Source organism: Notamacropus eugenii, chromosome 2, assembly GCF_028372415.1.
Source record: "Notamacropus eugenii isolate mMacEug1 chromosome 2, mMacEug1.pri_v2, whole genome shotgun sequence".
NCBI classification, from domain to species: Eukaryota; Metazoa; Chordata; class Mammalia; order Diprotodontia; family Macropodidae; genus Notamacropus; species Notamacropus eugenii.
In genome coordinates, this window is record NC_092873.1 from 40,288,635 (window position 1) to 40,301,902 (window position 13,268).

Consider the following 13,268-nt stretch of genomic DNA (forward strand, 5'->3'; position numbering starts at 1 on the left):
GATGAACCAGTGTTTAACAATCACCACAAGGAAGTAATCAAGAGAGCTTAGAAATAGCCTAGGTGGGCAAATGTCCGATTTCTTTGTCAAGTGGAGAAATATGGCAGGCAGTTAAAAGCAACACCTGTTCATAGAGTGTAAAATACTATGGTAAAATATAGGAACATCACATCATAAAATAAAGAAGCATAGTGAAGAAGAAAACGAATTTGCACAAAGTTTGACACGAGACTCAATTAAGTCAAATCAACCCCAAGATACAACTAAGAGAAGGAGAAGAAATGGATGAGATGCTGAGGAGATCTAGTTTTGCAATCACTGACAATGGGATCACTGCACACTTCCATACTCAATATGTTGCACAGTAAAGTAGAAATGATCCTGAAGAAGATAAGAGACAGTGTGATACAGTAAAAGAAAGCACATTGGACCTGAAGGCAGAGGGCCCAGCTCTCTAGCTAACTCTCTTAGAGGCCTTGGACATATCACTTAAGACTCTTCAGGTCCTTTAGTACCCTCACCTGTCAAATCAAGATCTGGGCTGGATGAGGTGCTTCTTGCACTCAATCTATGAGCCTAAAAGGAAGTCAGAAAAAGTAGCCAGATCAAGCCAGTGTGCTTTAAAGCAGCTAAGCTAAAAATGCAGAAAAGTATTTACACTTTTTTAATGTATAAAATGCATTTTTTAAAATACATATAAGTAGCTAAACTGACCCCTTCTGGATCACTTGCCATGGCACAGGGGCAACTTGCATAGCTCAAAGAAACTATGAGCTATGTTGTAACAAGGTTACCCAAGACGGAGACATTCTGACAAAAAGTGATTCACTGAAGAAGGAAATAGTAAACCACTCCAGAATCTTTGCCAAGAAAACCCCACAGACAGTATTAATTAAAATAATAAGAGAGGAGCCCCTCAATATGCTATTGAGGAAGAGCGGAGGATAACTGTAAGTTATCCAGTGCTAATGAGGTGGCTGGTCAAAAGTTAGAAAAAGCAGCTCAGTTGGGGATGCATTTGGTGATTAAAGGAAAGTCTGATGCTGTAAAGTTCAACACTGCATAATTACCTGGAACGTAAGAGCTATAAACCAAGGTGAGCTGGCTACAGTCAACCAGGAGATGGAAAGATAAACATCACATCTTGGTGTCAGTGAACTCAAATGAATGGGAAGGTGTGAACTTAATTCAGGTGATTACTATCTAGCACTGTGGCAAGAATCCCTTTAAAAAAAATGGAGTAGCCCTCCTAGTCAAGAAGAGGGTGGGAAAAGCACTGTATGATCTCAAAAATGACAGAAGATTATGGCAACTAGTCCCGTCACTTCCTGGCAAACGGAAGGAGAAAAAATGGAAGCCATGTCCGATTTTATACTCTTGGGCTCAAAGAACACTGCAGACAGTGACTGCAGCCTTGAAATTAGGAGACTCTTGCTCCTTGAAAGGACAGCTATGGAAAATCTGAACAACATACTAAAAAGCAGAGACATTCCCTTGCCAACAAAGGTCCGTACAGTCAGACCTATGGTTTTTCCAGTAGCAACATATGGCTGTGAGGATTATAAAGAAAGCTGAGCACCACAGAATCAATGCTTTCAAACTGCAGTGCTGGAAAAGACTACTCAGAGCCCCTTGGACAGCTAAGATGTCAAATCAGTCAATACTTAAATTAATTCAGACTCTTCACTGGAAGGTCAAATACTGAAGTTCAAGCTTAAATACTTTGGCCACATAATGAGAAGATGGGACTTATTGAAAGAAAGCCTGATGTTAGGAGAGACTGATGAAGGCAAGAGGAGAAGGGGACATCAGAGGATGAGATGAATAGATAGTGTCATGGAAGCAAGGAACGTGAGTGTGGATAGACTTCAGGGACAGTAGAGGACAGAAGGGGCTGGCATGCTACAGTCCATGGGGTTACGAAGCATTGGACACAAGTGAAAAACAAAACCGCCACCACCAGCTAAACCAAACACAGAGAGGATTTCTATGCTGGATAGAACACAAATTTTTTCTTGCTTCTTAAAATACGTGTCTGCTTTATTGATGTCTTTCTTATTATGGCATCATCATTTCTGAATGCACCTTCCCCCTAGGCCCTTCTTCCCCTTCCTTGTAATAAAAAAACTGATCCAAGGACCAATTCATAATCCCCCACCTCCCTACCAAGAGGAGAGAGGTATGTTTGATTGTTTGTTCTCTGAGCTGTAATGTTATTTTGAGTCTCCCTACCCAAGATACCTCACAGACAGAAAGATACCCCAAAAACAGGGTGTAGAGGGAGAATCAGGCATGACATTATTACTAAAAAATAGTAATAAACATCAGGAATTATTTTAAAAAATGGTGATTAGAGCATGTCAGTTATTTTTTTAAAAGAAAATAGAGAGAACGATGGCCATCAATCCCTATACCTACTCACTCAACTTGACAAAATCTTTAAGAATTATCTTTACACTTACTGTGGATATTCTTAACGAAACTATGAAAGGGGAAAAGGCAAGATTTCAAAAACAGCTGGACTGAAAAGTGTAAAGATATGAGTGTGTTTTGTTTACTGATCACCAAAAATATGAGTTGGTAAAACAAAACAGTGCTTTACAGGTTCTCCTGCAACAGTCTCTTATGCATATTAAGAAAATATAAGGTTCCTTAATTAATGAAAGCAGAGGTAACTTCGTTCAATGAGTTCTTAATTATGAATACTGAGCTAAGTATAAAACAGGGTGACGTCCACAAAAGGTTTTTTGCTAATGCCACAGAAGAGGGCATCTAGCAAAATGAAATGGAAAGTTCCTGTAAGTGATAGTCTTCCACCAGATGCTTCTATATGTATAGGACACAGTACTGACTGCACTAAGCTCCAGACTTTATCAGTCTCCTTAACAAGATTCAAAGCCACCCAAAAGGGAATAGCTAGACTCCAATATATCCCAAAGGGAAAATGACCCTTACCAGAAAAAAACCAAATGGATGAAAACTGCACATTGGCCAGAGCAGTTGCTATTGCAGACCGTCCACTTGCACCTCACCCCGACCCAGTAAGCTCATCACTACACAGAACCTGGACAAGCTCTGTACAGACAAGCTGAGTGAAGATGGAGGAGTCAGTGGGTTCCATTGCATTTGAGAGGTTGTGCTGTGCTTTCAACAATTCCATGCTACTCCCTAATCCAAAAAGCATAATCTTTTATTGATTATCTTGAAATCTTGACAGCAATAATAGTATCCCTGGGGTGTTGTATAATTTCAAATCATGGAAAACCATAATCTCCAAAAAATTAAAACTGTGAGTGACTTTACGCACATATAAGAGATGCACTGACAAGTGGACTAAGGACAAGAATACAGGAAATGTACACTAGGAAATGGGGTGGGTCAGTCCTACCGCACAGATGGATGGAGGCCCAAGTGGGGCACTACCAATGGCATACTAGCAGATCCTCTCTAGAGAATTTATGGATGAGCCTGGACTAGAATCACACATAATGAGGTATCACATTATGATGTGCACTGATAAATGTTGCCTTCATGAATGAATTCACACAACTACTGAAATATATTCCAACAGACTGCCAATGAAAAGTTTATGAACAAGAAGGCACAACGGCAAATGTACCAAAGCACTGTGTAGCCACATCAACCCCACTGGGCACATAACAAGTTTAAAGGTTCACCTGGTAGTGATGATTATTTTCAAAATCATACAGAGAACTAGCTACTGAAGACCAAAAAGGAAACTGGAAAAGGAATATAAAGTTAAAGTGAAGTATCCAAACCAAAAAAGTCCCATCAAGAGGTTGAGCTACAAGGAAGGACACTTCTGTTTTGGCAATTATTTCCAGGAAGTGAGAGATCTAACCTTATGAATGATATTTCTTCTGACCTCCAAGACAATCAAATCTCCAGCCCCCAAAACATGGGAGGAAATCTCAGAGACCAAAGGTAAGTCAGCTTAGCTCTCTTTCTGAGGTCTACCAGCAACTGCTCTAGTTTCAGTCGTATTGAGGAGAAAACTTAAGGTAACAAGATTAAGGATTGGAATATGTAAACCTACAACAGACCAGGCTAATCTACAGCATCAAAAATATCTCTTCTCATGGTCCGGACATCCAAATAAAAAGAATGTGGATCAGCCTCTTTCTGAGGTCTCACAGTGCCACCAAGTGGTGGGGTGGGGGGGCACAGTTGTAAGAAAGGAAGTGAGAGCAGAGAAAAGCGCAAAAGACCATGGAGTCCTCCACTTCCTCATGCTGTGTAGAAAATGCAGCTACAACGAGCACACAACAGATCAAAGAAGCCGCCTTTGGGCTACTGAGGCCATCACCGGTACTCACATCGCTGGGGCTTAAGCTGCTAAGGCTGTTCTCCTGCTCAGAGTCCTTCCCCGACTCAGTGCCCTGGGAAGAGCGGGAGTGGGTGGGGTGGATCCAAATCTCCAAGCGGGTCGTGTCATCACTGATGTGCCGGAAGGTTGACCTCCTGCCTTTCCTCCATGGGTTAGGGCTTTGCTCCTGCTCTTCATGCTGCTTTTTCTCCATCTGCTCTGCCTGCATGCACACACATACACACACTCAGACTCTGATAGGGCCCGGATAAGAGAGGGAGTAAGAAAGGTAAGGCATCCCCTACTGGCAAAATGGCTTGGCCCCTTCAAAGCTATTAATTCTCTAGATCGGGCTATTGTGGCAGACAGGGCCCAATGCCGACAGGGTTCTACTTGGGCATCTGCACCCACTCACCTTTCTCTTGGTCTCTTCAAACAAGCTCATGAGGCTCTCCTTTGCTGTAAGGATAGGGTTGCTGGCGGCTAAACTGCGCATGTAATAGTACACAGCATCAAGCTTCCTCCTCTGTCAAAACAAAGCAGACATTCTCAGGTCCCTGCTAAGGCCCAGCCTGAGGCAGTATGGCCCAGAGAGCCCTGTCAGCTTTCCTACCCATCCTAAAATTCTCAAAAGGGAAAAAATCAGACTATGCTACAACAAAAATGGCCATATTCACAATCCCACAAGAATTACAGGAGAAAAAGACAGGGAGAGGAGCATAAGCAGCCTCAGATTTTCTTGGTGTTCTGAACAAGCCCCACCCACTCCTACCTGTGGCCTCAGTAGCCATGTAGACTACCATATCCTCATTTTCACTATCCAACACTATCCATTCTTCAAACCTCAACTTTTCTAAATTCCTCCATGAAGTCTCCTGTCCATGTCGATTTCACCCTCCTCTAAAACCGCAAAACTCTGTGGTCCTTATGACTCATTTTACTTAGATCAATGCGTCATATTATTAGTTAAATAATTCCAATGTGCATATGTGTTTCATATTACCAACTAGATTGTAAATTGACTGAGGGCAGGGACTGTATATTTCTATGTTTACTATGTGCAAGGCACTGTTCTAAGTGCTAGAGGTACAGAGAAAGGCAAACACAATCCCTGCCTTCAAGGAACGACAACATGTAAAGAACTAGGGACACAAGACATTCACAGAGTAGAAGGCAGCACTAGTAGCTCAAGGCCTGGGAGCTTGGGAGCTGACCTAAGTGTGAAGAAAGCCAGGTCAATTCAGGGGTTGAGATGAGGAGTCAGGTGTTCCAGAGAGGGGAGACAGCCAGTGCAAGGGCATGGAGGTGGAGATGGAGCTCTGTGTTCAAAGAACTGCAAGGAGGCCAGCACAATTGACTGGGAGAACGTGTGGAGGGAATCAAGACTAAGAAGCCCAAAGGAAGGAAGGGGCCAAGTTATGAAGTTAAAAAAAGGAGTTTTTCTTTGCTCCTGAGAAGACTTACATGAACTAAAGCAGAAAAGAGTGAGAATAGAAGAATGAACACAATAACAAGGACAATGTGAAGAGAAAACAACCTTGAAAGCCTTACAAACTCTGATCAACACATGACCAACTGGCCAAAGGCCTCCGGACGGAGAGACCATTTTTGGACATGGCCAATGTGATATTTTGTTTTGCTTAGCTTCACATTTGTGAGAAGGGTCTTATTTTTCTTTTTTGTTTCAGGGTAGGAAGTGAGAGGAGAGAAAAATAAAAGAAAATAAAAAGGAAAGCAAAAAAAACAAACAAAAAAAAGTCATCTTGTCAGTTGAGCATAGGATGAACTGGAGTGGGGACAGAACTGAAGCAGGAAGACCAGTGAGATGGCATGAGGTGATGAGGTCCTGAACTAGGCTGTGGCTACCTGAATGGAAAGAAGGGGCCTTATACAGGAGATGTTGAGAAAGTAAAAAGAACAAGATTTGGCAACTGAATGGATACGCGGCGCAAGCGAAAGTGAGGACTTGAAGACAGCAGCCAGTCAATGTCAGCAGGGACTGGGAGGATGATGTAGCCCTCCATGGTCATAGAGAAGTACCATAGAGGGCAGAGTTTTGAGGCAAAGGCACTGAGTTCTGTTTTGGGACATGCTGAGTTTCAGATGACTACAGGACATACAGTTGAAGATGTCCAGGAGGCAGACAGTGATACTAGACTACAGCTCTGGAAAGAGACTTATGACTAGATATAGAAATTTTGGAATCATCCCTAATAGAAACCATGGGAACTGATGCAATCACCAAGCGAGACAGTATAGAACAAAAGGGGAGGGGGGAGAAGTGCCACCAGGGGCTACTCTGTATTCCCCATAGGACCTATAAAGCCTACAGTGATGTTAGACACATGATAACAATATGTTCTCAAAAATATTTGATTAGGAAAGAAAATGAATGACATGAGGTAAAACAAAATAAGAAAAGGAAACTCAACTGGTTCAGTAATAACCCATGGCTTCATGAAAGCAAGATACATTTATTTCAAAGTATTAGATTTCTTTTTGAGAGAGAAATAAAAGGTTACACTCACACAAAGAGAAGGAGAATGAAAAAAAGGAGGAAAGTGGACAAGAAAGAAACACAGCCATGGGCAGGCAGAAAGAAAAGCTGGATCAATACAGATAAACAGAGGAAGAGAAAAGAAATTTAGAACTCAGATGGGACTGTGTTTGTGCTATTGTGAAATACACTACTAAGTTACTGTAGCTGCAACCTCCTTTTGGCTGGGCAGGGAATTTTAGGGTCATTACTGCCAGTGAGTTGGTTAAAAAATCACCATTCTACAAAAGAAAACTTACAAGGAAGCCAAGAAAAGATGGACAGCTGGAAACACAACGTGTAGTGTTTATTATGTAGGCTTTCTTGAAATGCAAATTTATTGTTGCATATTTTGAATCCTCTCTTACATTCTGCTGTGTACATGGCATTGTTTTCTTTTTCTCTTCTTATTTTACATTTAAGCTTTAGAAAATAAAAGAAAAAAAAAATCACCCTCCTAGTTTCTTCACTTACTCTTATCCTTAATGCTTCAGATGCTCCCTCTAACCCGAATGCCACAGCAGTTTCAGGAGAGGAGGCACAAGGGAGGTAGAAAGGTGGATATTGCCAGCACTGCCCCAGCCAGGTAGTGAGCCCAGTGGGCATCCCAAGCTAGAACTAATATTCTCAACTTCCACTGTTACTCGCATGATGAGCCAGGATGAGGATGCCCTTTCCCCACACACAGGTGTGCTTACCGTATACACAGCCAACAACGCCAGCTGATTATAAGGTCGGCCGTTCTTGGGAGCAATGTGCTGAGCCTTCAGGTACCAGCTAAAAGGCAAAGAGGACAAGATCCCACATCAGCTCAAGATGAGCTGTCTCCTAGCCTGTAGCTGCTCTCTCCCCACCCAACCAAGCCAGGAGCCCACACTGTGGCACTGAAGGCCAAAGAAGGGGGAGCAGAGCCTCCCCACGAGTCTGAGGAACAGCCCAAGTGGGACACAGTACAGGCTGCTGTCCAGTTCTCATATTAGGTCTAGACTTGAAGAACAAAGAGGAACAAGTACCTTCGTGCTTTCCCATAGTTTGTTGTGTCATTGGCTTGCTCCCGGTACCTGGAAATGTCTCCTTGACAAATCATACACCGCTGGGCACTGATTAATGCATACTTCACCTTCAAGTAAACAGTCAGCAAACATTTGGAGAAAATATATGAATTATAAGAGTAGCAGCAAAAGAAAGTTCTGAACAAAGTACCTGAGAACCCTGGACAACCCAGGTAGCAATGAGGCCACTTCACTTGTATGGAAACAACACCCAATTTATAAGTAAATCTGGAGGAAAAAAATGATTGAGGAAGAAGCAAGAAAATGGGATGTCTTATTCAAGGAAACTTTGGACAAAGGCCTCTAAAAGAAACTTCAACAGAGCCAGCCAGCTTGTGGTGACATTCCCCCACTTTTACAGGGGATGAGACTAGAACCCCCTCGAACAACGCCGACCAGCACCTATTCTGCCATTTACAGTCCTAGAGACTGAGGCAGAGGAGAGGAAGGAACAAAAGAGGCATGTATTAAGTGCCTCTCATGTGCCAGACACTATCTAGAGCACTTTACAAATACTATCTCAACTGATCTTCACTACAACCTTTCGAGGCAAGTGCTACTATCACTCCCATTTAAGAGATAAGAAACCTGAGGCAGACAAAGATTAAATGACTTTCCTGATTCTTCCTGACCCCAGGCCCAGTGCTCCATCCACTACTCCACCAGAACTCTCCAGGAGCAAAGTGACTTGCTGAGGATCACAAAGGCCAGTCTGTTTCCAAAGCAGGACTCAAACCCAGGTCTTCTCTGCTGTGGGACCAGCTCCCTAACCACTGCCCCACACTGCCTCTCTTTTCTATAACCTACACAATTCCAAACTGTGTCCTTTACTCCTTTCTTACCACAGTGATAATCTTTCCCTCCCCTATCACCACATCAGGCCTCCCTGGCTCAAGGAAAGCCATGAGAAGCATCCACTCTCTCAAATGTCAAAACGGCAAGTAATTAAAGCAATATGGAAACTGTCCAGAGTCTGCAGGAAAGAATGACAGCATTCCCCCCGAGGAGGAGAGCCATCTTACCATTTTCCTTAATGGTTTGCTGCGAATGGCCAGACCATCCATGTAGTCCTCTAGTTTAAACTGATATGTAACCTGCAGTTTCTGAAGCAGATTATCAAAGAAGCCAGTGCCCTGCGGAGAGAAGACACATGCAGAAGCTGTGACTGGACAGGAAAACACCTTAAGCTCCACACTCCCCACTAAAGACCACAGAGAGAAACTAAGGTAAGAGATGCAAAATTCTGTGACTCTGCAGTATTTCAAGAGTGTCAGCCAGAAGACTAAGACTGCCACCCACTGTAAGCTTCATCATTATGATAAAGATGCAGTGAAGAATTAGGGAAGGAGGAGGTCCCCAGTCAGGCCATTACAAAGCAACCTTTCATACTCAACATGCACAGTAAATGTGCCTCAAGCAGAACCTCAGCAACAACAAACAGCAACAGTGCAAAATCAGTCCCCTCTAAGCCTAGGGAAAGAGTCCCACTGTGTGATTCCATCTGGGGGCTTCCCTCTCGAGGCAGAGGGCTCACCTCATCCAAGAGCTCCAGCAGCCTGTTCCGAATCTGTTCTGGGTTCTCAGCGTGTGGATCCTTAAGCAGCTGCCTGAACTTCTCAATGACCTGGTAGAAAGCGCTCTTCCACAGGATCTGGTCCACATTCTGGTGATCAGAGAACTCGATATCCAGCAGGAGGCAGCGCTCATAAAGCTGCACCAGCTCCCCTCTAAAATGGGACATGTCAGATGGCGAGTTCACAAGCAGCCACTGACAGGGGCTTGGCCTTTCTGCTAATTAGCAAGCTCCCACCCAGGGACCTCAGCACCCAGCAAAGGCAAGACTGCTGAGGCAGGGAATTTTCAGAGGACTTAGTGGCTGATATGAGATCCCCTTCCCTCCTCCATTTCAGGAGGCCACTCACTCAAAGGTACATTTTTTTTCTTGAAGAGGGGCAGGAGGGAGGGGGAATGTGGCCATTTCTTTTTTTCAGACTGCACACATTCTCTGCTCCATTGTCTGCCGCTCCCAGCTGGCTGTGCTCCTGCCCACCTGCAAGCCCTCCCCTCCACGTACCTGAGCTGGGCCATCTTCTCCAAGCCCTCGGGGCTGATCCGGTCCCTGGAGAGCAGATTACTGAGCTGAAGTTCCTGGTTGTCAGCTACTCGAAGAAGCCGATGGAGCTCCTGCTGCTGCAGGTCCCTCACCTGCTGCTCCATCTCTTCTGGACTCAAGGAGCTGGCAGGAAGAGGGCCACACACATACTGCCCAGATGGAGCAGGGTAGCCAGGGTAGTAAGCCCCGGGATACACCCCATTTGTATGGCCCAAGGGATACTGCAATGGGCCATAGCCTGTGTAAGGATACTGAGGTCCAGGGCCTGGTGCCCGGGGATAATAGTAAGGGTTGTCAGAATTCTGAAACTTATAGTAAGATGACTGGGCTTGGCGTGAGTCCCCCCAAGAAGTAGGGCTGACTTCATCATCAGTATCCAAGAAGTGAAGCTGAGGGGTCTGGCTCTTCAGAGCAGGTTTCTGGTCGGGATTGTTTGGGTCCCACAGTCGCCGGGAAGTGCCTCCCCGGCCCCTATTCCGAGATCCCTTACCACCAGCTCCAAAGAGAAGCTTTGATCCCGAAAGTGCAGATTCTGGAGATCCTGTTGTATTAACAGAGAGGGCTGTGTGAGCAGGCAAGACCAGAATGCCCCGACCACGGCCCCGCAGTTCCTGGTTTGGGGTTTTAGACTCTTGCTTTTCAGGGGCCTTGCCCAGGCTGCCTGAGCCCTTGTCAGCCTTCAATCTATCCACCTCTTCCTTGGTCAGTCTCGCCACAGACACATCCTTGTTCATGATCTCTGAGTCAAAAGTGACTCGAAGGCCACCTCTGTTCTCCTTCCCTTCACTTTTCCGCTCACCCTCCCCATGGCAAGACCAGCTTCTGTCCAAAGGCTTCCTCCTCTCTGAGCTCCTTCGGGGTCCCAGGAGGTCTAGCTCGTCAGTTCTGTCTTCATCAAGGGAGTCAGTTGAAGACATGGACACCTGCTTCTTCAGACGAGGCCTCTCTTTAGGCCGATCCTGACGCCGGCGCCGACCTCCCTCACTGAGTCCAATCCCCTCAGTGCTGTTGTTGCTCCCAGCCGAGCTGGTGCTACAAGTGCGATAGCGATTTCTCCGCTTGTCTGAACGTGAGTAACGCTTTGCAGAGCCAGGTTTGCCCTGGAGTGCGTCGTCATTGACTTTCCTTGCCCCATCTCCCCTTTCAGTTTTTTTGCCCTTGTCTCCCTTGATGGCTTTTTGGCTCTTCTCTGCCTCATCTCTGCAGGGCTTGACCTTGACACCATCTTTCCCAGGGCCCTTTTCAGGCTCATCATCTTCAACTCTGAGCTGCTCTACCTGACTGAGAACCTCGTTCTCTTCTACTCGGCCAGCCAGATCTTTGGCAATAGTTTGTAAGCGTCTTCCAGGTTGATAGATCTGTAAATCAGGTTTCTTTGTTCTCTTAATAATTCTGAGAGACCGATCATCTTGTCCTGAGGCTTTAGGACAAGATTCCTGTCCCTGGGAGGGTTCTTTCCTTTCTGTGTCTGCAGGGCCATTTTGCTGTTGGCTGTCCACCCCCTTGCAGAGATCTCGAATGGTCTGGGTTCCATTTTCCAAAGCAGAGGTATCTCTGTCATTGGCAGTTTCCTCCCTGGATTCCTCAGTCCCTGAAGGCTCCTTGATTTTGGGTTTGTTCCTCAGTCGGGAAAGACCAGGCTTATAGATTTCCAGATCTGGGCGCCTATTATCTTTACGCTGTCTGGGCTCCTTCAACTCCTTCATGTTTTCTGTGGGGGGAGGGGAAAGAGGAGGGGAGAGAAAGAGAGAAAGAGTGTGTGTGTGTGTGTGTGTGTGTGTGTGTCACTGTGATTATGTAACAGAAAAGCAGGGCAAGATTACACACCCAAATGCTCATATTGGCAAGCAGGGAAGGAAAGGTCTCCAGAGGCCCCTGGAGCAGAAGGTGTTTTGAAATGGAAACAAAACAAGAGCTAAAATTTTGGGTTTACGTATGAGCTCAGCATCTGGCAAGGAAAAGAATCTGTGTTGGGGCTACCTATACTAAGAGTAGGAAAAAGAGAAAAGTCTGTCCTCTGGAACTACGAGAACTCTCCTTCAGCTCTCCTGGACATCCAACCAACCAAAAGCTCTCTGATCCTTCCCTTTACCAGTATTCTCTATCTACAGAACCCCTTGAGTCATCTCACATCATTCTCCCTTTGCCTCCTGAGTGTGGTTAAACACCACAAGTATTGTGGGATGGGTGATTTTTACTAAAAAATATTTTGTAAGAGAAGAGGGATATGCACATAGCAATCCAAAGGCCACAATCTCCTCTAGGGACTCAATTCCTGATCCCACAGTCTCTAAACCTGCAGACCAATGGCATAGCTATAGTAATTCCCTCCTTGAGGGAAAAAATGGAGGGTACCAAGCACACACCCCCAGTTGGAGAAAACAGGAAGCAGTTTCTCTCACATTCTTCAACTCCACTCATGCTCACCAACTCCCTGACAGCAGCCAGCAAAGCCATTCCAAGGAAATAGTGCTCAGGCCCCCATCATTAGAACACTGAGACCAGCTGCTGCCACGACGATGGAATGTGAGAAGGAAAAGGTTCTGCAAAGGACCTTTCCCTGGAAGATGATAGAAGGATTGTGACATGCTCTCTAAGCACCGAACTGGCATGTGCAAAAGAAAAAGAAAATGGGGACTAATTCAGACATGGGGGAGCCATAACTCTTGAGATCATCTTTCAGGTGCCACCCACTCACTATCCTATCTACATAGCAAGTCAGTTAGCCTTTGAAAGTTCTGTTTTCCCTCTCTGTGAAAAGGGAATGTTACTACCTGCAATGATTAACCATGTTTATAGAAAATGTGGTATGAAGGTGTGTTAATATAGCACTCAGAAGAAAAGTGCTATGAAAATGGCCAGTATTGTCCTATGAACACTTAACCCTGACAGCTCTGGAATGGTAACAGCTCCAAAGTTAGCTTCTATCTTCAGTCCAACTATTGACCACTGATTACTCAGTCAAACAATAACAAAACTAAAAAAAGTCATTTTTGCTGCCAAAAGACATTAGAATAAAAAGAATTAGAGAATAGGGCTGCTGCAACAAATACTGAAGGCCATTAAATCAATTTCTAGGCAGACCCCTACAGTTCACCCCAAAAAGACTGTTTCTGCTATTCAGACTGCAAAGCAGAGCTGTAGACAAGGCAGTGAGCCACAAAACCCAGTCTCACAGTCCTTTTTTTTCACTCCATATCTCTTTGTTGCTCCAAGTCCCTGGCCCTTCTTCAAGCCATG

At 44.9% G+C, this 13,268-nt stretch overlaps 1 protein-coding gene across 3 annotated transcripts in view; it reads right to left on the minus strand.

The window, feature by feature from the left end:
* SMG6 (SMG6 nonsense mediated mRNA decay factor) overlaps positions 1 to 13,268 on the minus strand; it is a 173,194-nt gene that overhangs the window by 157,768 nt on the left and 2,158 nt on the right. Inside the window, exons 1-8 of one of the 3 annotated variants that reach the window (XM_072639961.1) lie at positions 12,395 to 12,564; positions 9,990 to 11,739; positions 9,450 to 9,642; positions 8,938 to 9,048; positions 7,877 to 7,983; positions 7,562 to 7,640; positions 4,743 to 4,853; positions 4,338 to 4,550 (exon numbers count right to left, since the gene is read on the minus strand). In XM_072639961.1, the coding sequence (XP_072496062.1) occupies positions 4,338 to 4,550; positions 4,743 to 4,853; positions 7,562 to 7,640; positions 7,877 to 7,983; positions 8,938 to 9,048; positions 9,450 to 9,642; positions 9,990 to 11,739; positions 12,395 to 12,485 (2,655 nt within the window). In that variant the 5' untranslated portion in view covers positions 12,486 to 12,564. Of the gene's footprint in view, positions 1 to 4,337; positions 4,551 to 4,742; positions 4,854 to 7,561; positions 7,641 to 7,876; positions 7,984 to 8,937; positions 9,049 to 9,449; positions 9,643 to 9,989; positions 11,740 to 12,394; positions 12,565 to 13,268 lie in introns of those variants that run through there. The other 2 variants (XM_072639962.1, XM_072639963.1) reach the window with 2 other exon arrangements.